The sequence below is a fragment of the Chiloscyllium punctatum genome, chromosome 24, assembly GCF_047496795.1.
Source record: "Chiloscyllium punctatum isolate Juve2018m chromosome 24, sChiPun1.3, whole genome shotgun sequence".
NCBI classification, from domain to species: Eukaryota; Metazoa; Chordata; class Chondrichthyes; order Orectolobiformes; family Hemiscylliidae; genus Chiloscyllium; species Chiloscyllium punctatum.
In genome coordinates, this window is record NC_092762.1 from 83,453,114 (window position 1) to 83,481,004 (window position 27,891).

Here is a 27,891-nt window from a genome sequence, read left to right on the forward strand (position 1 = left end):
TCTATCCAAATAATCATCCAATGCCCCTCTTGAATGCCTCCGCCATACCTGTAGGCAGTGCTTGCTAGCACCTTCCACAATTCAGGAAGAACAAACTTTATTCTCATGATACAGAATTCCACAGGAGAAAGCCCTTTCCATCCACCCTTACTGCATCGACTCCTAATAGACCAAACCCTTTCTAAGGCCCCTTCTCTTTCCACAGAGGTTGTCCAGAAATGGACACAATATTTTAGCTGGGGTCTGATATTTGGCCCAGCATTTATATCTGTTGCTAGTGACAGTGAATAAATGAATAAATACATTCAGCCTCACCTGTTATTGGAAAGACCAGTCCTTCGTCCAAGTCATTGAGGCTAACAATGGATGGAGTTACTGCTGAACTTTCTTTCTCTTGCTCCAAGGCTGACCCGGTCGGATCTTCAGCCATTTGGTCAGTGGTGACTAACATCTGCTCTGCTGCCCCCGATCCATCAGCTTCTTCATATGGCGAAGATATCCGTGTTTCTGAGGGCAGAGTTTCAGCATCGTGAGGCACAGACGGAATCATGTGCTCCATGCTATCATCAACAGTTGTGGATTCATGATGAGACAAGTTCAGGTCGTACAACGGGGTGGGAAAAGGAATGGAAGTGAACAGCGCAGGGCCTTCTGTGAAAGCAGTGTCTTCACCAGCTCTCTCTGGCCTCTCCAATCTCTGCAATTCTTCCTCTGCTAACCCGACTGTGCCTAAGACAGTGGGCACCATTGACTGTTCTGCTGTGATGGCTACTGTTCTGGGAAGCTCCAACTCTGCATGTGAATCTTGAGTAATGGATGAGACTGTAACTGCAGGTATTGCTTCCTCGGTTTCCTTGACAACGTGTGCAGTTGGCTTGGCTGTTGGACTCAGGCCAGATACTCCTGTGCCTTCTTTCCTGTCAACCGTTCCTGTTACACTTGTCAACACTATCTCTGTATTTCTAACAACATTTGACGTTGTTGAGTGTAATGGCCCCAGTCCTACCTCAGTAGATGTAGTAGCAAGCACTGCACTGCCAGAAGCAAATGTTACTGATTTTGAGTGGTCTCTGTGGGCCTCAGGGAAATTTTCTCCGTGTAATAATAATCCAATTCCTGAGGCAGCCGTCACTGACATAATATCTTCTCTTTCTGTTTCAGATAGTTTATTCATTGTTTGCTCAATTTCATTTGAAGGCATCAGTTTCTTTGTAGGTGGCTGACTGCTTGTTTCATTTCCATCTGTTGTATTCACTACAGATGACTGAATAGTACTGGGTATTTGTTTGCCAAGTGGCTGACTTCCATCCAACCCATTCAGGGACTCTGTCTCCCTCTCTGGCATTATTAAATATGTCAGCTCTGTTTCTTCTGTCAGATGTTCTTCATTGTCTTTTGGCACTGAGGTGTCAATGAGTGCTGTGGAATGCGGAGTGGGCTGTGTCAAACTGTTAACGTGTCCCTCAAAAGCCAATGTCCTCTCTTGGAGTTCCTCCTCAGAAGCTTTGAGGGGGTCTGGCACACTGTCTGCTGAAGTCTGCCTTTCTTCTGAATCACTCTCATGTCCAGATAGAGTTCCTGAATGATTTTCTGCAGTATCTGAACCGGTCTGGTGCTGGTTTAGGAAAATCGTTTCTCCATCGCCACTTCCTCCAAGGTCACCAGTTGCCAAGGTGCCAGCTCCCTCTTGAAGGAGGCCTACATACCCTGTCGAGGGTCTCACTGGAACTGAGGACCGCTCAGAGAATTCTCCACCCGGGTAATCTGTGACAGTGTGAGGCTGAAGGTCCACCAGCCCATGTGTAACACCTACCACAGCCAATGGCTTCTCACCCTCATCACTGCCTATTGTTCTGTTCTCCTCAGGAGGAATTCTGTTCTTGCTGATGTTTGGTAGCAGCAATGAAACAGCAGTTTGCTCTTCCCATGCCTTGTTGCTAATATTTGAAGATTGAGAATTATTTCCTTCTTGGTGTTGACCATAGATTCCCAATTTCCTATAAATGTTTGTGTGCTTGGTCACTGCTGAAAGATATTCTTTATCCTCTCTGGGAACCACATCTCCAGAAGCTTCAGTGACCATTTCTAAGTAAGTTCTACCTATAGTACTGGTGCTTGAGTTGTTTGTCACTGTGGCAACATTTCTGGAACTTTCCAACTCTTGGGTTGAAGAATCGCTCTCTTCGTTTCTGACTGTGGTGATTTCAGTTGTTTCTGTCGAAGATGGTTTCTCGGTTTTATGACTTTGTCTCTCCAGCAGCCAAAGCTCCTCATGAGCCCTTTTGAATTTTGAACCATCCTGATCATTCCCACTGAGTGGTGTGATGACTTGCTCCCCATCCTTCTCATTGGTGAGCTGGACAGAGGAACTTTCTCTTCTAGGTTGCCCTGTAGGTGGGATACATGAACCAAAGTTAGTTTTGAACTGACCCATGCAAGAATCAAACCTTAAAATTCCAATTCCTTAAAAGTTGGATACTTTCATCAACAGCATCTCCCAATCCACAACCTCTACCACATGGGCATTAACTGCATGGGAATTTCATTGACTCCGTGTTCTTCTCCAAATCATACACTAATGCAGATAAAGCATGTCTTTTTCTTTATTATTCACAGATGGCATGAGAGCTGGGCAGGTATTATAAACCTTTGGTGATGAGCTGCCTTCTTGAACCACCATAGTTCACGAGGTATATCTACACCCACGTTGCTGTTGGGAAGGGAGTTCCCAGATTTTGACTCAGCAGCTTTGAAGGAACATCAATATATTTCAAAGTCAAGACAGTGAGTGTCTTGGAGGGGAACTTGCAAGTGGTGGTGCTCCCATGTATCTGCTGCCTTTATCCTTCTAGATGGTAGAGTGTGGTGCATTTTGAAAGTGCATTCAAAGGAGCCTTGGTGAGTTTTTACAATGGAATCATGTATCTAACATTATCATCACTGGATTCAGATTTCAGAGCACCCTTACCTAACAGCATTGTAAAAGGACCTTCAGTACAGACCACAACAATTTAAGAATATGACTCACCTCCACCCTCACTACATTGACTTTGCCATTATTGAGGTTGGTGAAGCCTCTTCTGGGGTTCTGTGTCCAGTTCTAGTTGCCCTTTCTCTGTTATTTTAAGTTAGTTAGCAATCAAAAGCACAGTGAACTGTAGGTACATGCATTTAGGATGTTTTGAACAGTCCACTTGGTTGGGAGAGATCAAATCAGCAGGGCTATATGGACTTCAGTAAGGCGTTCGACAAGGTTACCCATGGAATTCTGATTAGCAAGATTAGATCTCATGGAATACAGGGAGAACCAGCCATTTGGATACAGAACTGGCTCAAAGATAGAAGACAGAGGGTGGTGGTGGAGGCTTGTTTTTCAGACTGGAGGCCTGTGACCAGTGGAGTGCCACACGGATCGGTGCTGGGCCCTCTACTTTTTGTTATTTACATAAATGATTTGGATGCGAGCATAAGAGGTACAGTTAGTAAGTTTGCAGATGAAACCAAAATTGGAGGTGTAGTGGACAGCGAAGAAGGTTACCTCAGATTACAACAGGATCTGGACCAGATGGGCCAATGGACTGAGAAGTGGCAGATGGAGTTTAATTCAGATAAATGCGAGGTGCTGCATTTTGGGAAAGCAAATCTTAGCATGACTTAGTATTGAGTACAGGAGTTGGGAGGTCATGTTGCAGCTGTACGGGACATTGGTTAGGCCACTGTTGGAATATTGCATGCAATTCTGGTCTCCTTCCTATCGGAAAGGTGTTGTGAAACTTGAAAGGGTTCAGAAAAGATTTACAAGGATGTTGCCAGGGTTGGAGGACCTGAGCTACAGGGAGAGGCTGAACAGGCTGGGGCTGTTTTCCCTGGAGTGTCGGAGGCTGAGGGGTGACCTTATAGAGGTTTACAAAATTATGAGGGGCGTAGATAGGATAAATAGGCAAAGTCTTTTCCCTGGGGTCGGGAAGTCCAGAACTAGAGGGCATAGGTTTAGGGTGAGAGGGGAAAGATATAAAAGAGACCTACAGGGCAACCTTTTCACACAGAGGGTGGTACGTGTATGGAATGAGCTGCCAGAGGATGTGGTGGAGGCTGGTACAATTGCAACATTTAAGAGGCATTTGAATGGGTATATGAATAGGAAGGGTTTGGAGGGATATGGGCCGGGTGCTGGCAGGTGGGACTAGATTGGGTTGGGATATCTGGTCGGCATGGACGGGTTGGACCAAAGGGTCTGTTTCCGTGCTGTACATCTCTATGACTCTATGACTCTATGGCTCCCTGATTGGCCCTGGTTAACAAACCCAATCAGGAATCCCATAAGTCAATGAGACCCCTCTGGCCCAACTTCCAATCACTGCACAGTCCAATCCCATCAGGAGTTGAGGGGAATGTGCCCATCTTAGGAAACTTAAAAATCACACAACACCAGGTTATAATCCATCAGGTTTAATTGAAAGCACTAGCTTTCAGAGCACCCCGCTCCTTCATCGGGCGATTGTCCATCTGATGAAGGAGTAGTGCACCAAAAGCTTTTACTTCCAAATAAAACTGTTGGACTATAGCCTGGTGTTGCGTGATTTTTAACTTTGACCACCCCAGTCCAACACCAGCTCCCCAACATCACCTTTGGAAAAAGGGCTACCGAACATCTCGCATCGTCTTGGACTCTCCACAAATTGAAAAATAATTTTCTCAGAAGCTGCTGCAAGCAACACTAGAATCAGAGAACTTATTTCAAACAAATTATTAATAAAATAAGAGAATAAGTGAGAAGTTATATTATTTTTCCATTTACAGTGGACCCTTTGATAGATTCATTGATGGAAAGAAAAGCTTGTTTGAGACTTAATGATGATTTGGTAAACCCTCCAAGAATATGTCCAATCAGAGTTGACAGCCTAGATTGAGATCAGAAGGTGGTGGACTCCAAAGGGTAATCATTGATACGTTCCTGAGCAGCTATCACTCAGAACTGTGTACTTACCAGGATAACTATTCTGAGTTTTATTTCCCATCTGCCTCATTAAACAAGCAATATATCCAGAATTGAACGTCTTTTAATAATTTAATAAAGCCAAACCTCATATGAAGAAATATTGACCACTAGGTTCGATATAACAGAACAATTCTTTCCAGTTTTGACTACTCAGACATTGAGGTATATCTTTCCAATACTCACAGTAAAGGGGATTATTTTAAGGCTTTCCCTCTGAAAACAAACAGATGGGAGAGATATTAAAATCACCAGGGACTGTTGCTTATCACATTCCTTCCCTTTCCACAGAGTTCACATTTAACTTAGTCTCTAGGCAACAATCTGAACAGCAGGATGCTACAGACCGGCCCCTATTGACATCATCAGGTTTTTATCTGAGATCCTCACTTGTAATTCAACCAGAGGCCTTCAAAGTGAGGTTCTCCAGAGAATTAGGTATGCTTTCACATTCTTAAAAATTAATTCCTTATCTTGCAGGGTCTGGAGCAGCAAGACGGCAAAAGTGAGGACTGCAGATACTGGAAATCAGAGTCTACATTAGAGTGGTGCTGGAATTCCTGATGAAGAAGTTTTGCCCGAAACGTCGATTTTCCTACTCCTTGGATGCTGCCTGACCAGCTGTGCTTTTCCAGCACCACTCTAATGTAGAGTCTGGATCAGCAAGAGTCATCCTTAGGCCTCACTAGAAAAGTTTAGGCTCTTATAATTCCTGGACCCATCACTTTTCCAAATGGGAGGCCCTGCCCAAAAGCTCCTCATCACAATTTTACCCAAAGAACCAATTCTGTCATCCTGCCAATAACACTCGCTTCCCACCTGCCACTTCCTTCTGGTCGTGAACATTTTGAGCACCCAGGCAACGAGGAGTAACTCCTGCCAGGATTAGGAGGCTTCGCTCGTCAACCCAGTCAATTCCCACAAAGAGCTGAATACAGATTTTGGAGCAGAATTTCCGATCCTAGAACCTTTCCATTATTTTGCTTCTGATGTAGAACTACCCATCAAATACAAGGATTGGAGAAATAACAACTTGACGGTAAGCTAAATACGGATAATGTTCACAGAGAGATTATGTACAGTATATCTGGTCTCGGTCACTGCTACTACAGGCAATTCTAAGATATGGGACTGATACATTGCACTCTGTCAATGTGGATGATGGTGGACAGGAGTTTAGGACATGCCTTTTTAAAGGGGCATACACATCATATCATCAGATGCACCACCACAGCCACCTGTTTCCACCTGCCTTAGTCGCTCACCGCCACCTCCCTCTGCTGCTGTAAGCTCACATCAGTGTTACCTCTAAAATCATAGAATCCCTACAGGGTGGAAGCACGCCATTCGGCCACTGAGTCCACACTGATCCTCTGAAGACCAATCCCACCTAGCCACACACCCTTACCCTATAAGTTGAAAAATGTGGTGCTGGAAAAACACAGCAGGCCGGGCAGCATCCGAGGAGCAGGAGAATCGACGTTTCGGGCATAAGCCCTTCCTCAGGAATCCTGTGTTTTTCCAGCAGCACATTTTTCAACTCTGGTCTCCAGCATCTGCAGTCCTCACTTTCTCCTACTTACCCCTACCCTATAAGCCTGTATTTCCCATGGCTAATCCACCTCGTCTGCATATCCCTGGACATTACAGGCAACTTAGCATGGTCAATCCACCTGACCTGCACATCTTTGGACTGTGGGAGGAAACCAGAGCATCCGGAGGGGATCCGCACAGACACAGGGAGAATGTGCAAACTCCACACAGACAGTCACTCAAGGCTAGGATCGAACCCAGATCCTGGTACTGTGAGGCAGCATTGCCAGCCACTGAGCCACCACACCACTCAACTCTAGACATGACCAGATTCCAGAAAGCTCCTTCCTGGTTGGGCTCCCTTATTCCACACTGGAAAACCTGAGGTCATCTAAAACACTGCTGCCTTTATCCTAGCTCAAATCAAATCCCATTCAAGCATCAATGCATGGTCCCTGTCCTAGATTGTCTCCTAGTCCTTGATGTTGAAATTCTCACCCTTGTTTTCAAATCCTTCTGTGACCTCACTCATCCCTAGCTCTGGAGTCTCTTCCAGGCCCACAGCTCTCTGTCCACCCTGGTCCCCTGTGCAGCCCAGATTTTCATTGCTCTACCTTTCATTGGTGGTACCTTCAGGTGTCTGGACTCCAGGCCCTGAAATTCTCTCTGAGATAAGACCCTTGGTACCTGTTTTCTCCTTTTAGATGCCTTTAAGGGGCAGTACAGTGGCTCAACGGTTAGCACTGCTGCCTCAGCGCCAGGGACCAAGGTTCAATTCCAGCCTCAGGCGACTGTCTGTGTGGAGTTTGCACATTCTCCCCGTGTCTGTGTGGGTTTCCTCTCACAGTCCAAAGGTGTTAAGTTAGGTGAATTGGCTATGCTAAATTGCCGATGGTGTCCAGGAATGTGTAGGGTAGGTGTATTAGTCATGGGAAATGTAGGGGATTGGGTCTAGGTGAGATACTCTTTGGAGGGTTGGTGTGGACTTGTTGGGCCAAATGGCCTGTTTCCACTCTGTATGGATTCTATGCCACTTCTCAGCTGTCGTGGAGTCATGGACCCTAATGGCTGCTGATATGGGATGCTGTCAAATTTGTTTGATAATGGTTCTGTGTAGGACCTCAGGAAGTTATGCCACATTAAAGGAACAGTGTAAATTGACATCCGTCTTGCTGAACAAGAATTCCTGCTGATTCAGACATCTTATAATTGCTACCAAAATAAAACAGAGGCATCTGCTGCTAATAGCTTGCATTCTGGACAAAGTTTACTTCTTCCTCTATCAATGGGAATATGTTTTGTACAATAATGAGGCTGCTTTCCCTTTAGTAAGTTCACCGGTACTGTTCCATTGGACAACCCAACTGTACAAGAGTGAAGCCGCTGATGAGATTTGTGCTCAGAATTGAAGGGATTTGGAAGTTAATTAAGTCCCATAGGATCAACTTCATTTTTTAAGCTGGTGAACTGAAAGTTCTTTGTGAATCATATGAGTTGCTAAGGGATTGTAATGGTGGTTTTTACAGTCGCACACAGACAGATCAATGCAGAGACTGTGGTTAGCGATAGCTTCGTACAAATCTGAAACACCCTCGCATCAAGCTCTGTCCTCTGTTATTTTAGTGCAGATGGTTAAAGCATCTGCTGATGATGCCTTCTGTTAAAATGAGGGTCAGGCAAATGTTTTCCAGGCAAATACAGAAAGAAGACATACTGCATTTGTATAGCTTCTTTTATGACCTCAGGATGTCCCAATGAGTATTATAGTCAGTGTAGTCCTTTCTGAATCATACTTATTGTCCTCATGAGACACGGTAGCCCTATTTCTGCACAGCAAGCTATCACAAACCGTACTGGAGGTTGGCAAACATGGTGTCACTGTTTAAGAAGGGCGGTAAAGACAAGCCAGGGAACTATAGACCGGTGAGCCTGACCTCAGTGTTGGGCAAGTTGTTGGAGGGAATACCGAGGGACAGGATGTATATGTATTTGGAAAGGCAAGGACTGATTCGGGATAGTCAACATGGCTTTGTGCATGGGAAGTCATGTCTCACAAACTTGATTGAGTTTTTGAAGAAGTAATAAAGAAGATTGATGAGGGCAGAGCAGTAGATATGATCTATTTGGACTTCAGTAAGGCGTTCGACAAAGTTCCCCATGGAATTCTGATGAGCAAGGTTAGATCTCATGGAATTTAGGGAGAACTAGCCATTTGGATACAGAACTGACTCAAAGGTAGAAGACAGAGGGTGGTAGTGGAGTGTTGTTTTTCAGACTGGAGGCCTGTGACCAGTGCCGTGCCACAAGGATCGGTGCTGGGTCCTCTACTTTTTGTCATCCATGTAAATGATTTGGATACGAACATAAGAGGTACAGTCAGTAAGTTTGCAGATGACACCAAAATTGGAGGTGTAGTGGACAGCGAAGAGGGTTGCCTCAGACTACAACAGGATCTGGACCAGATGGGCCAATGGGCTGAGAAGTGGCAGATGGAGTTTAATTCAGATAAATGCGAGGTGCTGCATTTTGGGAAAGCAAATCTTAGCAGGACTTATACACTTAATGGTAAGGTCCTAGGGAGTGTTGCTGAACAAAGAGACCTTGGAGTGCAAGTTCATAGCTCCTTGAAAGTGGAGTCGCAGGTAGATAGGATAGTGAAGAAGGTGTTTGGTATGCTTTCCTTTATTGGTCAGAGTATTGAGTACAGGAGTTGGGAGGTCATATTGCAGCTGTATAGGACATTGGTTAGGCCACTGTTGGAATATTGCATGCAATTCTGGTCTCCTTCCTATTGGAAAGATGTTGTGAAACTTGAAAGGGTTCAGAAAAGATTTACAAGGATGTTGCCAGGGTTGGAGGATTTGAGCTACAGGGTAGAGACTGAACAGGCTGGGGCTGTTTTCCCTAGGCCATGGGAGGCTGAGGGGTGACCTTACAGAGGTTTTTAAAATCATGAGGGGTATGGAAAGGATAAATAGACAAGGTCTTTTCCCCCTGGGGTGGGGGAGTCCAGAACTAGAGAGCATAGGTTCAGGGTGAGTGTAGAAAGATTTAAAAGGGACCTATGGGACAACATTTTCACGCAGTGGTAGTGCATGTATGGAATGAGCTGCCAGAGGATGTGGTGGAGGCTGGTACAAGTGCAACATTTAAGAGCCATTTGGATGGGTATATGAATAGGAAGGGTTTGGAGGGATATGGGCCAGGTGCTGGCAGGTGGGACTAGATTGAGTTGGTATATCTGGGTGGCATGGATGGGTTGGACCGAAGGGTCTGTTTCCATGCTGTACATCTCTATGACTCTCTGACTCTATGTAATGCGATAATGACCATTAACCGATGGTTACTGAGAGGCAAATGAAAACTAAGGAAAATTTCACCTTTTTAAAACTTTGTTCAGGGATTTTGGCTGGCCCAGCATCCATTACCCATCCACCACTGCATTGAGAAGGTGATAGCACGGGTGTTTTTCTGATGACCAGTCCTGTTAGCTTGTCATATTCGCCACCTTTCCCAGGATGTGGCAATGGGTGAGGCTTGTTTCAGGTAGTTCACTGTTTCCAATCTTCCTTTGCCTTTGCTTTATCTCAAACCTATCTAAAACTCAGTGGTAGATGGTATACCACTGCAGAGCATCTACAGAAGAAATACAGTCCTTAGATAACAAAGTTTATTGCCTAATAGCCAAATGCTACACTATTATTGGCAGGTGTAGATACTAGGACCATAGGGAGGTGGTACAAATACATCTTCTCCCTCCAAAAGTAGTACCCACATTCTCTGAAAATATTTTAAAGAATGTGAAATTCACCTCAGTCTCCATTTATCCCCCAAAGACTGGGGGCGATATCAGTAGAATGGGTAGGGTTCATGTAACAAGACCTTTAACCTCTTCAGAACCATGACCTTATGCGTCTTGCCCACAGCCGTTTTTCCCCATAGTTAATCCATTATACAATGCTAATAAATGCGTTACATTTACCACTATTAGATTTCCCCTTCCAAAGTTCAGATTTCACAGATGAAGGCAGTTTGAATGCCTCACAAAATGCACTCCACCCTGAGTTTGAAGAATGGTAGATCTCTTGCTAGTGGACTGTTAACTCATGGCCTGATCTGTGGATCCTATCTCCACTGGAGGATCTATGCTATCTCAGACATCCTTCCAAATAACATTCTTCTTTGTTAGCATTATTGCTGCTCCATTACCTGAGATGGAGAACCTTCATTTCCTGAACTCCCTCCCAGAAAGACAGTTCCTCTGTTGAAATAAAACAAAACATGTCTTCCTTGCAGTACCTGGATCTCTGGATCGAACAGTCACATTCTAATTAGAAGAGGTAGGTTTTGTTTTGCAGTTTCCTGGATGCTGAGACCAGTTTCTTCTTCTTAGCTTTGTTCTTTCTCTGTGGATGTTGGCCTGGTTCCCAGGGTGTCATATTCACCTCATGACCCCTGAGTTGTTGATGAGGCTAGATGTCTTCAATAACCCACTGTGTTTTCTCAGACTGATGAAGTAAACTTTTTTAGGGCTCACAGAAATGTTCCTGAAAGACCGCTGCTCACTTAACATTATCTCAAGCACTGGTACTGACTGTTTAGTTGTTTGGAGATAATCAATGGAAGATTGAAGAATCTGCTCAAGTGGGTTGTACTGCTCCTTCTAGTTCTCAGTATTTGCTTCATCTCATAGACATTGCTTCTGATCTGCCTTCAGTGTTGACAGGAGTATTTTCTAGACTCAACAGTGCTGTCTAATTGCCATTTCACAATGAGCTGGCTTTTGATATCTCTGGCTATCACACTGCTAACTGAACCATGGCTATACCCTGGCAATGTCAAAAGGTCCCTTGTGTATCTTTTCCAATAATCATCCTGAGGAGAAGCAAGGATTTGGCTTTTGTCAAACACTCAAAATTGTGATTGTGGAACGCTGGTGCTGCTAAAATAATGTGATCTCAATGGTCCTTTGGCCTGGCTACTTTTCAATATCATACTAGCTCACTGTGTGGGTTACCCTTCTGTTCTTGTGGAATGTGGTTTTCTGGCCGTTTCTTCTTAGTGGACACACGAAACCATTTTCATGTCATTGTAGATAATCTCAACAGATTCTTTCTTCTTTTAGTTTTCCACAGTAATTCCAGGAGGCTAGCTGACAACTCTTTGTTCCTGCACCACCCTGGTGAAAAGACATCTATCACTCATCTTATCTATATCCCTTATGATTTTATAAACCTCTATAAGATCACCCCTCAACTTCTTATGCTCCAGTGAAAAAAGTCCCACTTATCCAGCCTCTCTCTATAACTCAAACCTTCTATTCCCGGCAACATCCAAGCAAATCTCTTCTGAACCCTCTCCAGTTGAATAATATCCTTCCTATAACATGGCAACCATAACTGGACACAGTATTCCAGAAGAGGCCTCACCAACATCCTGTACAATCTAACATGGCTTCCCAACTCCTGTACTCAAGGAACTGAGCAATGAAGGCAAATGTGCTAAATGCTTTCTTAACCATCCTGTCTACATGTGACACAAACTTCCAAGAATTATGTACCTGAACCTCTCAGTCTCTCTGTTGTACAATGCTACCCAAGGCTCTACTTTTAACTGTATAAGTCATACCCTTATTTGTTTCAGCAAAATGCAACATTTCCAATTAAACTCCATCTGCTAGTCCTCAGCATATTGACCCAGTTGATCAAGATCCCTCCGTAATCTTAGATAACCTTCTTCTCTGTCCACTACACCACCAATTTTGGTGATGTCCACCAACTTACTAACAATGCCTTTGAAATTCTCATCTAAATCATTTATATAAATGATAAACAAAAGTGGACCCAGCACTGATCCCTGTGGAACATCGCTGGTCACACATCTCCAGTCCGAAAAACAGCCGTCCATCACTACTCTCTGTTTCCTGCTATTAAACCAATTTTAAATCCAATTGGCAGGTTCACACTGAATCCCATATGATCTAACTTTACTAATTATTCTACCACATGGAACTTTGTCAAAGTCCAAGTAAATAATGTCTATCACTCTGCCCTCATCAATCCTTTTGGTTACTTCCTCAAAAAACTCAAGTCAAGTTTGTGAGATATGATTTCCCTCGCACAATGCCATGCTGTCTGCCCCTAATCATTCCTTGCCTCTCCAAATGCATATAAATCCTAACTTTCAGATTCACTTCCAACAACTTACTCTCTACTGAAGTCAGACTCACAGATCTGTAGTTCTCAGGCTTCTCCCTCCATAACGTTTTAAACAAAGGCACAAAGTTAACCTCTCTCCAATCATCTGGCACCTGACCAGTAGTTGTAGATAATACAAATATTCCTGAAAAGGGCCCCAGAATTTCCTCCCTAACTTCCCACAAAGTCCTGGAATACACTAGATCAGGTCCCAGAGATTTACCCACCATTTCATTTTCCAAGTGCTCCAGCACATCTTCTTTTGCAATGTGAACTGTTCAAAATATCAACATTGATTTCCCTGCGTTCTCCACAGTAAAAACTGATGCAAAATATTAATTTAGTATCTCTCCCATCTCATAAGGACTTTGATCTTTAAGGGGCCCTACTCTCTCTCTAGTTGCTCTCTTACTCTTAATGTACTTGTAGAATCTCTTTAATCTCATACGCCAAAGGTACTGCATATTTGCCTTCCTGATCTTCCTTTGCACTCTTTATACCGTTCAAGAGATTCATTTGAACCCTATTGGCCATATCAAAAAATGATTCCCTTTAATTCTTGACTAGAATTAGTCCAGCAGCATGGTGACTCAGTGGTTAGCACTGCTGACTGTCAGTGCCAGGGACCTGGGTTTGATTCCACTCTCAGGTGACTGTCTGTGTGGAGTTTGCACATTCTCCCTGTGGTAAAAACAATGACTGCAGATGCTGAAACCAGATTCTGGATTAGTGGTGCTGGAAAATCACAGCAGTTCAGGCAGCATCCGAGGAGCAGTAAAATCGACGTTTCGGGCAAAAGCCCTTCATCAGGAATACAGGCAGAGTGTCTGAAGGGTGGAGAGATAAATGAGAGGAGGGTGGGGTGGGGAGGAAGTAGCGTAGAGTACAATAGGTGAGTGGGGGAGGGGATGAAGGTGATAGGTCAGGGAGGAGGGTGGAGTGGATAGGTGGAAAAGATAGGCGGGTAGGACAAGTCATGGGGACAGTGCTGAGCTGGAATTTTGAGACTGGGGTGAGGTGGGGGAAGGGGAAATGAGGAAACTGTTGAAGTCCACACTGATGCCCTGGGGTTGAAGTGTTCTGAGGTGGAAGATGAGGCGTTCTTCCTCCAAGCATTGGGTGGTGAGGGAGCGGCGGTGAAGGAGGCCCAGGACCTCCATGTCCTCGGCAGAGTGGGAGGGGAGTTGAAATGTTGGGCCACAGGGCGGTGTGGTTGATTGGTGCGGGTGTCCCAGAGATGTTCCCTAAAGCACTCTGCTAGGAGGCGTCCAGTCTCCCCAATGTAGAGGAGACTGCATTGGGAGCAACGGATACAATAAATGATATTGGTGGATGTGCAGGTGAAACTTTAGTGGATGTGGAAGGCTCATTTAGGGCCTTGGATGGCGGTGAGGGAGGAGGTGTGGGCACAGGTTTTGCAATTACTGCGGTGGCAGGGAACGGTGCCAGGACGGGAGGGTAGGTTGTAGGGGGGGGCGTGGACCTGACCAGGTAGTCACAGAAGGCAGAAAGGGGTGGGGAGGGAAATATATCCCTGGTGATGGGGTCTGATTGGAGGTGGCAGAAATGTCGGTGGATGATTTGGTTTATGCGAAGGTTGGTAGGGTGGAAGGTGAGCACCAGGGGTGTTCTGTCCTTGTTACGGTTGGAGGGGTGGGGTCTGAGGGCGGAGGTGCGGGATGTGGACAAGATGCGTTGGAGGGTATCTTTAACCACGTGGGAAGGGAAATTGCGGTCTCTAAAGAAAGAGACCATCTGATGTGTTCTGTGGTGGAACTGGTCCTCCTGGGAGCAGATACGGCAGAGGCAGAGGAATTGGGACTATGGAATGGCATTTTTGCAGGAGGTAGGGTGGGAAGAGGTGTAATCCAGGTAGCTGTTGGACCGACCGACTAGTACAACCCACCCCCCCGATCTGGCACCGTTCCCTGCCACCGCAGGAATTGCAAAACCTGTGCCCACACCTTCTCCTTCACCCCCATCCAAGGCCCTAAAGGAGCCTTCCACATCCATTAAAGTTTCACCTGCACATCCACCAATATCATTTATTGTATCCATTGCTCCCGATGCGGTCTCCTCTACATTGGGGAGACTGGACGCCTCCTAGCAGAGCGCTTTAGGGAACATCTCTGGGACACCTGTACCAATCAACCACACCGCCCCGTGGCCCAACATTTCAACTCCCCCTCCCACTCTGCCGAGGACGTGGAGGTCCTGGGCCTCCTTCACCGCCGCTCCCTCACCACCAGACGTCTGGAGGAAGAATGCCTCATCTTCCGCCTCGGAAGACTTCAACCCCAGGACATCAATGTGGACTTCAACAATTTCCTCATTTCCCCTTCCCCCACCTCACCCCAGTCCCAAACTTCCAGCTCAGCACTGTCCCCATGACTTGTCCTACCTGCCTATCTTCTTTTCCATCTATCCACTCCACCCTCCTCCCTGACCTATCACCTTCATCCCCTCCCCCACTCACCTATTGTACGCTATGCTACTTTCTCCCCACCCCCACCCTCCTCTCACTTATCTCTCCACCCTTCAGGCTCTCTGCCTGTATTCCTGATGAAGGGCTTTTGCCCAAAACGATTTTACTGCTCCTTGGATGTTGCCTGAACTGCTGTGCTCTTCTCTTCCAGCACCACTAATCCAGAATCTGGTATCCAGCATCCGCAGTCAATCTTTTTACCTGTATGGGTTTGTGCCTATGCGTATCTGACTATGTATGACAGGGATAATCTGACTATTATCCCTGTGTCTGTGTGGGTTTTCTCTGGGTGCTCCGGTTTCTTCCCACAATCCAAAGATGTGAAGGTTAGGTGGATTGGCTATTCTAAATTGCCCGTAGTGTTAGGTAAGGGGTAAATGTAGGGGTATGGGTGGGTTACGCTTCGGCGGGTCGGTGTGGATTTGTTGGGCCGAAGGGCCTGTTTCCACACTGTAAAGTAATCTAATCTAATCAACAAAATTCAAGAGGTGCCAGACAGTTGAAAAAGATCACGACAACAATCTTTACTTTTGGGCCTCTACTCATGTCCCAATTTCAAATTGCTTTGGAGAGCGACTACCCTCCAAGAGACCAAAGGAGTAGCCAATGAATAGCAGGACATAAGATTATTGGAAGGAACAGAGAGAACTTGGGAGGCTTGTCCATAGATCCCTGAAGGCAGCAGGATCGGTTAATAGGGTTGTTAAGAAGGCTTGTGGGACTCTTGCTTTTATCAGTTGAGGCATAGATTGTAAGAGCAGAGAGGTTATGTCAGAGTGTACAGTATCTTTGGTCTGGCTGAATTACTGTGTGCAAGAATGGCCTCCATACCATCGGCAAGATGTGATTGCGCTGGAGGGTGTGCTATGGAGATTCACCAGGATGTTGTCTGGCGATGAAGAGCCGCTGGATAAGCCCAGGTTGTTTTCTTTGGAGCAGAGAAGGTTGGGGATGGGGCGGGGAGGAAACCGGAGCACCCGGAGGAAACCCACGCAGACATGGGGAGAATCTGTAAACGAGTAACTTGTAGTATTTTTAGAATTTTTACAGTTATTCCAGTTACGTGCAACAGAATCCCAGCTCTACAATGTTTGTTACTTCAGTCAATGGTAACTGGCCCTCAGCCCAGGAATGAAGCTCACATTTACCAGGAGCAAGTTACTGCAGATGCTGGAATCTATACGGAAAATATCAAAATGCTGGAGATCACAGCAAGTCATGCAGCATCAGAGCTGACAGACAGTCTTCCAGACTCGAAATGTTAGCTTGCTCTCTCTCCACAGATGCTGCCAGACTGGCTGTGATCTCCACCATTTGTTATTATCAGCTCAAATTTAACAGAATGTCCAGTAACACTATCAAATTCTGCAAAACCCAGATTGTCAGGATCAACTATTTTCCTTAAGTATGCTCCTAAAGAAGATTGGTGTACTCTGCCTTTGTCTTTTTCAATGGCAAAGATCTCAGGGTCAGAAGGTGCTATCGAGGGAGCCTCAGTGAATTGTTGCAGTTCACTGAGGAAGGTCTAAGAAATCAACCAGAATTAGAGATCCAAGTGACAGGTGAGAATCCCTGGGACTTGATAGTCTACATCGCAGAGTGCTGAGGGAACTGGCTATAGAGATTCCAAAATTCCAAAGAAATTTGGAATGATTCCTGCAAATTCAAAGATTGCAAAAGTCACCCACACAATGGGCGTTTGACAAGGTTCCCCTTGGGAGACTGATTAGCAGGGTTAGAGCTCATGGAATACAGGGAGAACTAGCCATTTGGATACAGAACTGGCTCAAAAGTGGAAGACAGAGGGTGGTGGTGGAGGGTTGTTCTTCAGACTGGAGGCCTGTGACCAGTGGAGTGCCACAAGGATTGATGCTTGGTCCTCTACGTTTTGTCATTTACATAAATGATTTGGATGCGAGCATAAGAGGTACAGTTAGTAAGTTTGCAGATGACACCAAAATTGGAGGTGTAGTGGACAGCAAAGAGGGTTACCTCAGATTACAACAGGATCTGGACCAGATGGGCCAATGGGCTGAGAAGTGGCAGATGGAGTTTAATTCAGATAAATGCGAGGTGCTGCATTTTGGGAAAGCAAATCTGAGCAGGACTTATACACTTAATGGTAAGGTCCTAAGGAGTGTTGGTGAACAAAGAGACCTTGGAGTGCAGGTTCATAGCTCCTTGAAAGTGGAGTCGCAGGTAGATAGGATAGTGAAGAAGGCGTTTGGTATGCTTTCCTTTTTTGGTCAGAGTATTGAGTACAGGAGTTGGGAGGTCATGTTACGGCTGTACAGGACATTGGTTAGGCCACTGTTGGAATATTGCATGCAATTCTGGTCTCCTTCCTATTGGAAAGACGTTGTGAAACTTGAAAGGGTTCAGAAAAGATTTGCAAGGATGTTGCCAGAGTTGGAGGATCTGAGCTACAGGGAGAGGCTGAACAGGCTGGGGATGTTTTCCCTGGAGCGTCAGAGGCTGAGGGGTGACCTTATAGAGGTTTACAAAATTATGAGGGGCATGGATAGGATAAATAGGCAAAGTCTTTTCCTGGGATTGGGGAGTCCAGAACTAGAGGGCACAGGTTTAGGGTGAGAGGGGAAAAATATAAAAGAGACCTACGGGGCAACCTTTTCACACAGAGGGTGGTACGGGTATGGAATGAGCTGCCAGAGGATGCGGTGGAGGCTGGTACAATTGCAACATTTAAGAGGCATTTGGATGGGTATATGAATAGGAAGGGTTTGGAGGGATATGGACCGGGTGCTGGCAAGTAGGACTAGATTGGGTTGGGATATCTGGTCGGCATGGACGGGTTGGACCGAAGGGTCTGTTTCCATGCTGTACATCTCTATGACTCTATGACTCTAAATGGGCAAAACAGGAGTCAGAAACCCACTGGCCTTATACCAACTGGAGAGAAAATGCCAGAATCTACCATAAAGGATAAATGGACAGTTTGATAAAGATGTGCACAATCAGCTTGGATTTGTGAATGAAAATCATGTTTGGCAATGTGGAAGATTTTTGAGGGTTTTGCTAACAAAGTTGCTGAAGGGAATCTAATGAACATAATATACTCGAATTTGCAGAAGGTTTTTGATAAGGTCCTCCTCAGAAGGTTGGTTAGTATTTGGGATAGGAGGTAATGGACTGGCATGGATGAAGGATTGACTAACAGAAACAAACAAGAGATTTGGAACAAATATATCATTCTTGTGTTGGCAGATTGTGACTACTGGGTACGGCAAGGATCATTGCTTGGACTCCAGCTGTTCACAACATACATCAATGATTTGGATGCTAGAACCAATTGTAAAATTTCCAAATTTGCAGATGATACAAAGTTCAGTGGGAATGTGGGTAATCTGAGGAAGTGGCAAAACAGCTTCAGGAAGAATTTTCAGACTTAATGATTGAGCAAGAATGTGGCAGAATGTGGAACAATGTGAGATTATCTACGTACGCAGGAACAGCAGAGATGCAGTGTTTTTTTTTTAAATGGTGAAATGTTGGAAAGTATAGATGCACAAAAGATCCTTGTCAATAAGTCACTGAAGGCTAACATGGAGCTGTTAGGAAGGCTAATGGAAGGTTAGCCTTAAACACAAGAGGATTTGAGAACAGGAGTAGTCAAATCTTGCTACAGCTGTGTAGAAGCTTGATTAGACTCACCTGGAGTACTGTACAGTCGGTTCTGCTATAACACAGGAGTTCTGTTCTTGTGCAATCTTGTGTTATAAGAAAACCGCATCATAGCAACACCATTTAAACTAATGGGGCTGGGCTCGCATTATAACCAATACATGCTTTAAAAGTTCACAGTATAGAAACTGACCTCCAATTCGTCAATTGTGTTGTAGCGAATTCACATGAACGAAACACATGTTATAGCAGAACAACCCAGTATGCAGTTTTGGTCTCTTTATCGCAGGATGGATATTAGTGCCATCAAGGGGGGTGTAACAAAGGTTCACCAAACTTACTCTCAGGATGGGGAGATAGTCGTATGAAAAGAGATTGGTCAAACTCAGTCAGTCTTCTCTGGTAGAGCAGGTTTAATGGGCTGAATGGCCTACTCCTATTCCTGTGCTGCAGTGCATCTTGTAACAGGTACACACTGCTGTCCCCGTGCATCAGTAGTGGAGGAAGTCAATGATTAAATGGAAGATGGGATGCCAATCAAGTGGGCTGCTTTGTCTTGGATGGTATCAGGTTTCTTGAGTGTTCTCGGAGCTGAACCCATCCAGGCAAGTGGAGAGTATGCCCTCTCACTCCTGAGCTATGTCTTCTGGGTTGTGGACAGGCCTTGAGGAGTCAGGGGGCGACTTACCCACTGCAGATTTCCCAGCTCTTTTCATTACAGTATTTACAGCTTGGTCCAGTGCAGTTTTCAGTCAATGATGACCCTCCAGGATGTTGATTGTAGCAGATTCAGCAACGGTTATGGTGAATATTAAGGATAGATGGTCAGATTCTCTCCATTGCAATTATTTTGTTGGATCTTTTAACTCTATGTTGGTGAACAGCGATGAACTTGCTTTAACATCTCTCCCAAGTGATGGCATACCAGGCTATGTAACATCCCCTAAATGCTACTGTGCATATGTTAGTGCCACACAGGATATTTGAACTGAAAACCTACTGACTCAGAGGTGAGAGCTTCCCACAGGGCCCCAGCTGACAGGAAACCTTCCTGAGATAATGTCAGTGCCAATTTCTACCTCTCCTGTGGCTCCTTCTCACGGATATATATTCCAGTTCTTGCTCTGTCACTCTGCTCATTTCCTCTGCACCTGTGAGATTTGAACTGCTCCAAAAGATGAACAAAACTGAGTTTAACCTATGCCTATCTGATACAATTGGTTAAGAAGTTCACCATCCCTTTCAAAAAGCTGAGGATAAACTTTGTGTGGAATGGGGACCTTTGCTTGTTTATCCTGACTTCCATTTCCCCACAATTTGATGGACAAATCTTAGCAGGCAAAAATCCCTTGAAGGAAGTACAATGAAGGTTAACAAGAATGATACCTGGACTTCAGGGATTAAATTATCAAGAGAGATTATACAAATTAGGCCTGTTTTCTCCAGGATTTAGAAGGTCAAGGGATGATCTGATTGAAGTGTTCAAGATATTAACAGGAAAAGACTAAGTAGATAAAGATAAACTGTTTCTACTGTTTGGGGATTCCAGACTAGGGGCATAATCTGAGAGTTAGGGCCAGACCGTTCAGGAGAGATCTTAGGAAGAACTTCTACACACAAAGGGTGAGAGAGATTTGGAACTCTCTTCCACAACTGGCAGTGGATGCTGGGTCAATTGTTAATTTTAAACTGAGATAGATCCATTTTTGTTCAGCAAACACATTAAGGGATACAGGCCAAAGGCCACAGATAAGTCATGATCTCATTTAATGGCAGAACAGGTTTGAGACGCTGAATGGCCTCCTCATGTTCCTGTATTCCAATTTAACCTACATGGATGATAATCCAATCTAGTATTCGCCTGGACTTATATCGAATATATACAGTCAGGAAAAGGAAGAAAGAACTTGGAATTGTAAAGAGACCTTGGTCTCATCTCTTAGAGACATCTCTACCTAGTTATAGTTTTCATTTGGAGATGCCGGTGTTGGACTGGGGTGTACAAAGGTGATCAATCACCTGATGAAGGAGTGGTGCTCCGAAAGCTAGTGCTTCCAATTAAACCTGTTGGACTATAACCTGGCATTGTGTGATTTTTAACTAGCTATAATTTGGATTTAATAAACCTTGTGGTGCCCAACTAGGCTTCACAATATAGCAACAAGATGAATAATCAATTCATTTATTTTGTTCACATCAATCATTGGGTCTGTTCTCTTGTCATTAAAGCTGTAGCCATAGCGTTCTGTGGTTCTGAGTCAGGGAGCCATGTGGTTAACTCCTAGTCAGAGAACCAAGCACAGGGACACGGCCAGCCAGATGCAGGTTGCACTGTTGGAGGTGTTTTGTGACGTTGATGAAGCCCTATCGGCCCTCCCAAATGGATGTAAAAGATCACATGGCATTACTTTGTCAGAGAGCAGGAGCCAGTGTCCTAGCCAATGTTCATCCCTCAATCAACCTTAGAAAAACCGTCAGTATAAAATCAGAATATTACGTTTCTTGTGGGAGCTTGCTGTGCTCAAATTGACCACTGCAATCCATAAAACAGTGACCAATTTTCAGAACTACTTTATTGTTTATAAAGACACTTTAGGATGTATTGAGGTAATTGAAGGTGTAAGTTCTGAGCTCTCTGCCCAAAGGCACCGCCCACAGTTGCCATGATCACTCCCACAGGTAAAGCAAGGTCTGCAAACGTTGCCCAACTGGAACAGGGATTGAACACTGAGGTGCTGGAACCAATCCCATCCCCATCAGCCATCCAGTTAACTGGGCCAATTGCTGTCCACCTCTCCAAAGTGCCTCTTTTGCAATGGCAACGTACACACTGACATGTGTGCCAGGATAGTAATGGTAGATGCTCCATATGAACAAGCAACGAGATAAGGCCACTCGGCCCTTTGAGCCTGCTCCACCATTCAATAACATCATGGCTGATCTGATTTTAACCTCAACTCTCCATTCCTATATACCCCACAATAATCTTTCGCACTCTTGGCAATCAAGAACCTATCTATGTCTGCCTTAAAACACATTAAAAGATTCTGAATCCAGTGCCTTTCAAGGAATGGAATTCCAAAGACTCACAATCCTCTCACAGAGAAACAATCCTCATCTCTGTCTGAAATGAGTGACCCCTAGTTCTAGAATCCCTTACCAATTCATGGCTGACAAGGAATCATGCCTGCTCTTAACATCCTCAGGTAAATGCTCGGTTTGTTTGATGGGGTTATATAAACACCTTCCTTAACTATCAAATGTAGAACAGAATCCCTACAGTGTGGAAACATGCCATTTGGCCCAACAAGTCCACACCGACCCTCCAAATAGTAACCCGTCCAGACTCATTCCCCTACCCTATTACTCTACATTTACCCCTGACTAATGCACCTAGCCTACACTATGGGCGATTCACCTGACCTGCACCTCTTTGGACTGTGGTAAAAAACCAGAGCACCTGGAGGAAACCCACACAGACAGTCACCCAAGGCTGAAATCGAACCCTTGTGCTGTGAGGTAGCAGTGCTAACCACTGAGCCACCATACCGCCCTTATCAAGGCTTAGAGTGGGACTTGCCTTAGAAATAGGAATGCTAGGCACTAGACACTAGACCTCCAAATGTACAATGCTTTAGAAATGTAATTAATTCTCTCTTAGATAGGGGTATCAGCTGTCTTATTCTTTGTTTAAATAAGGCTTTACGATCCATAATGACCACTTCTCAAGGTAGGGGTGAGGGGTATAGTCGATAGGGTTTCAGTTTAACATCACATCTAGAAGATGTCCATCCAATCAATTCCATAAAGTATTGGGAATTTGTCATCTGACTTAACTGCCACTATCCATTATCCCTGTAAGATTGGGCTGCACTTGTTGTGAATACTTCTACTGTGTCACAATTAATATGTAGATGTTAAATCAGTTCCACTTCACGAAATAGGATCTCTCTGCTCCAGTAAGCACATATTTCCATCGCTTTCTATCTCATCTCATTACACCACTGAAGATTCATTACAATTACAGAAATGAGAATTACTTCTACCTAAAGCCCTTTCTCCAGTTCAGCAGTTCTAAATTCACAATTCGACATCAACCTCCAACGTAAATGGCTCCCATTTTGATGGTAACCATGGCAACAGCTTTCAAAATGGTCTCTCTCTGGCAGTTCTGACTGGAAGATGCATCAAAGGATTGTGCTGTCTGGGATCTCAACATTGCACGAGCCAAAAACATACTGCTTGCTCCAATTAGTCCATACTGCACTCACTCACTGTCTGACTCAGTCAGCATAGCCCCTTTCTTTCCCTCTTCTTTATATTTCTCTCACTCATTAGAATTTCTCTTGCATTCCTGTAGCACCCTTTGCTACCACAAGACATTCTAGTTCTTTATAACTTTTAAAATGCAGTCTCTATCGTAGCGTAGCAAGCACAGCAACACATTTGCGCACAGCAAGCCCCCACAAACAGCAACATGATAATAAACCATAATAACCGTACAGTCTTAGAGTCATGGAGTCACACAGCACAGAAATAGCCTCTCCGGTCCAACCAGTCCATGCCAAACATAATCCCAAACTAATTTAGTCTCACCCATCTGTACTTGGCCCATAGTTCTCCAAATCTGTCATTAAAAGCCAGTCTAATAGCTACTCTATAACCATTGTCTTAACTGACCTTTGAAATGGCTTCAATTCCTTGCCCAGCAATGTTCACATCCTATACAACTTTTATTTTTAAAAAATGCCCTTGAATTTAACGGCTTTCTCAGCCATTTCAGACAGTGGTTAAGAGCCAGCCCCATTGCTGTGGGTCTGGAGTCACATATAGGCCAGACCAGGTAAGGATGGCAGATTTCTCTCATTAATGAGCAGCATTTGTTGCCTATCCTGAGTTGCCCAAGAGGACAAATAAGAGTCAACCACAATGCCCTGGATCTGCAGTTACATATTGAGTTGCTTCCTGTAGCGATTGGAACTAGGTGGATCTCATTGGCTAGCTGGAAAACCTTGACTGGGTTGTTAATCTGGTCTAATTAGAGAGCCCTGGCTGACAGATATAAACAGGAAATTCAGAAGGTCTCCGCAGTGTGGGGCTGGCTTTGAGCTGTCTGGTCAGAGCCTACGTAAATAAAGGGTGACTTGGTGATGGGATATCAGTATCCATGGAGTTATTTCACTTCCTTAAAGTTCACGTATCGACCAAACCGCTCAACAAATGATGCCACCCTGCATCTGGCCCTCACTCACCTAGAGAAGAAGGACAACTACGTCAGACTACTGTTCATAGACTTCAGTTCTACATTTAACACCATCATTCCTCAGCACCTGATTGGAAAGCTGAGTCTGCTGGACCTAAATACCTCCCTCTGTAACTGGATCCTGGACTTCCTGACTGGGAGACTCTAGTCAGTCCGGATTGGGAACAACATCTTCAAAGTCATCACACTGAGCACGAGGGCCCCCCCAAGGCTGTGTACTCAGTCCACTACAGTTACCATAGAGTTCACCATGCTGACACACAACAGCTCGAATCACATCATCAAATTTGCTGATGACACGACTGTAGTGGGTCTTATCAGCACAAACGATGAGTCAGCATACAGAGAGGAGCAGCTTACGGACTGATGCAGAGCCAACGATTTGTCTCTGAACATGGACAGAACGAAAGAAATGGTTGTTAACATCGGGGGGGGGCATGGAGCGATCACTCTCCGCTGGACATCAACGGCCCACCCGTGGAGATCGTGAACAGCACGGAATTCCTTGGCTTCCACCTGATAGGGAATCTCACCTGGTCCCTCAACACCAGCTCCATAGCCAAGAAAGCCCAGCAGTGTCTCTACTTCCTGCACAGAATGAGGAAAGCCCACCTCCCAACCACACCCCCCTCCCATCCTCACCACACTCGACAGAGGGTTCAATTGACAGTACCCTGAGATGCTGCATCATTGCCTGATTCAGGAATTGCACCGTCTTGGATTGTAAGACCCTACAACGGATAGTGAGGACAGCTGAGAGGATCATCGGGGTCTCTCTCCCCTCCATTACAAACATTTTACACCACATGCTGCATCCGAAAAGCTAAGAGTATTGTGCAAGACTCCACACACCCTTCACTCAAACTCTCCTCCCTCCTGCCATCTGGCAGAAGATACCTGAGTCTCTCACGGCCAGACTGTGCAACAGTTTCTTCCCCCAAGCCATCATCTCCTTAACACAGTATGATCGTACTCTTTCCCATCTGAAACTCTCTGCATGACTGTGAATTACTGCAAGAAAAATGTCTATTATTTATCATTCTTCTGTTACACTGTAACTTGCGTGTTCTGCACTTCTTATGCACTTTATGCCGTGTACAAGTGTGTAGGTTGTGCTGTCCATTTAGCACCCTCAGTCCTGGAGGAACGCTGTCTTGTTTTTTTTACTGTATCAGTTGCATATCGTAGAAATGACAAATAAAAAGCAACACTCTCTCTTTTCCAGAAATTATTGATGGTTTCACAGTCACTGCCATTAGCTTTCAACTCAATATTTATTTTATTGAAGTTAAACTGCACCAGCCACCGTCAGTGGATTTGAACCCACAGTCCCACAATATTAGCCCGGGTCTCTGGATTTCGAAGCGAGTGATAGCACCACGATGCCCCATTCCCTCTCGGAACTGTTCCTTTGTAAGAGGGATCTTATACATTTTATCTTGAAAGGGAATTGGTTTGAGTTTTTTTTACCTGAAAGGTGGCATCTCCTTCATTCTAGAACATTCTCAGCACAGCACTAGGAATGCCAGGCTGGGTTGTTGAACTCTGGAACTTGAGCCCGCAAAACCCTTTGATTCATGGATGAGGGTACCACAAACCAAGGCAGAAAAGACAATACGAATTCTGTTCCCTGTACGGAAACCTATGTGCACCTTCGGGTGCGCGGTTTTAGGGTTACAGTGAGAATTGATTTCAGGACAGAGTGGTCAAGGAAAAGACAAGTTCAGGAAATATCTTTAAGCTTCAGTTTCTGTGGAACTCTCGGCATTGTATGTTACAATTATATTCAAATATACAAAGACGCATTGAAAATGGGAGCAGGAATAGGCCATTCAGCCCTTTGAGCGTGCTCTGCCATTCGATAGGATCATGTCTGATCATCCAACTCAGTCCCTTGCTCCCACGTTCTCTCCCACACTCTTTGATCCCTTTAACCCTAAAACTATCTCCTTCTTGAAAACATTCAATGTTTTCGCCTAAACTGCTTTCTGTGGCAGAGAATTTCACCACTGTCTGGGTGCAGAGACTTCTCCTCACCTCAGGCCTAAATTAGATTAGATTAGATTACTTACAGTGTGGAAACAAGCCCTTCGGCCCAACAAGTCCACGCCGACCCTCCGAAGAGCAACCCGCCCAGACCCATTCCCCTACATTTACCCCCTCGCCTAACACTATGGGCAATTTAGCATGGCCAACTCACCTAACCTGCACATTTTTGGATTGTGGGAGGAAACCGGAGGACCCCGGAGGAAACCCACACAGACACGGGGAGAATGTGCAAACTCCACACAGATAGTTGCCTGACTACCCAGTATCATTGAACTGCGAACCTTGGTTTTGGATTCCTCAGTCATTAGGAACATCCCTCACCACAGTCAGAGCAACACCAGGTTCAGATTACAGCTACATTAAGGTATGATTATCTCCATGTTCTTCTCTCTTCAATCTAACATAACTCCATCCTCACTGTGCTATTTATACCCTGTGGGAAGCAGCTGCATGACATCATCATTAGGTTAGATTCGAGTGGTGCTGGAAAAGCACAGCAGGTCAGGCAGCATCCGAGGAGCAGAAAAATCAACGTTTCGGGCAAAAGCCTGACAGCCTTTAGAAAATGCACACTGAGGGACATATTTAAATTAGTAGCAGGATTTAGCCTTTGGCCTCTTAAGCCTACTCCACCATTCAATACGTTCACGGCTTACAATAGTCACAACTCCACCAATCCTGCCTATCCTCCAATAACCTCGGACTCCCTTCTTAGCCAGGAACCTACTTGCCTCTGTCTTAAAAATATCCAATGACCCAACCTCCACCATGCTCTGGGAAGCATGTTCCAAAGGATTACATCCCTCTGAGAGAAAATCAATTCTCCTCATCTCCGTTGAATGGCAAAGATCCTCTTTCTTTTTAAACTGTGCCTCCAGGTTTGAGTCTCTCACACACCCTGTCAAGTCTCCTGACAATCTGATGTGTCTCCATCCAATTTTCTCTTATTCTCTGAACTCCAATGGATACAAAGCCAGCCGGCCCAACCTTTCTTTATAAAATCATCATAGAATCATCACAGAATTCCTACAGTGTGGAAACAGGCCCTTCGGCCCAACAAGTCCACACTGACTCTCCGAAGAGTAACCCACCCAGATCCATTCCCCTATCCTATTACCCTATATTTACCCCTGACTAATGCACCTAACCTACACATCCCTTAACACTATGGGCAATTTGGCATGGCCAATTCACCTAACCTGTGTATTGAGTCGGAAGAGATAGGAGAGGTCTTGAACAAGTACTTCTCTTCAGTATTTACAAACGAGAGGGACCGTATTGTTGAAGAGGAGAGTGTGAAATGGACTGATAAGCTAGAAGAGATACCTGTTAGGAAGGAAGATGTGTTGGACATTTTGAACAACTTGAGGATAGACAAGTCCCCCGGGCCTGATGGGATATATCCTAGGATTATGTGGGAAGCAAGAGAGGAAATTGCAGTACCGTTGGCAATGATCTTCTCGTCTTCACTGGCAACTGGGGTGGTACCAGGGGACTGGAGAGTAGCGAATGTTGTGCCCCTGTTCAAAAAAGGGAATAGGGATAACCCCGGGAATTACAGGCCAGTTAGTCTTACTTCTGTGGTAGGCAAAGTAATGGAAAGGGTACTGAGGGATAGGATTTACGAGTATCTGGAAAGACACTGCTTGATTAGGGACAGCCAGCACGGATTTGTGAAGGGTAGGTCTTGCCTTACAAGTCTTATTGAATTCTTCGAGGAGGTGAC

General features: G+C 44.9%; 1 protein-coding gene across 1 annotated transcript in view; it reads right to left on the bottom strand.

The window, feature by feature from the left end:
* Positions 1-27,891, bottom strand: part of ncanb (neurocan b) — a 269,869-nt gene that overhangs the window by 78,179 nt on the left and 163,799 nt on the right. The window contains exon 8 of the mRNA XM_072594330.1: positions 316-2,388. Coding sequence (XP_072450431.1) covers positions 316-2,388 — 2,073 coding nt within the window. The remainder of the gene's footprint in view (positions 1-315; positions 2,389-27,891) is intronic.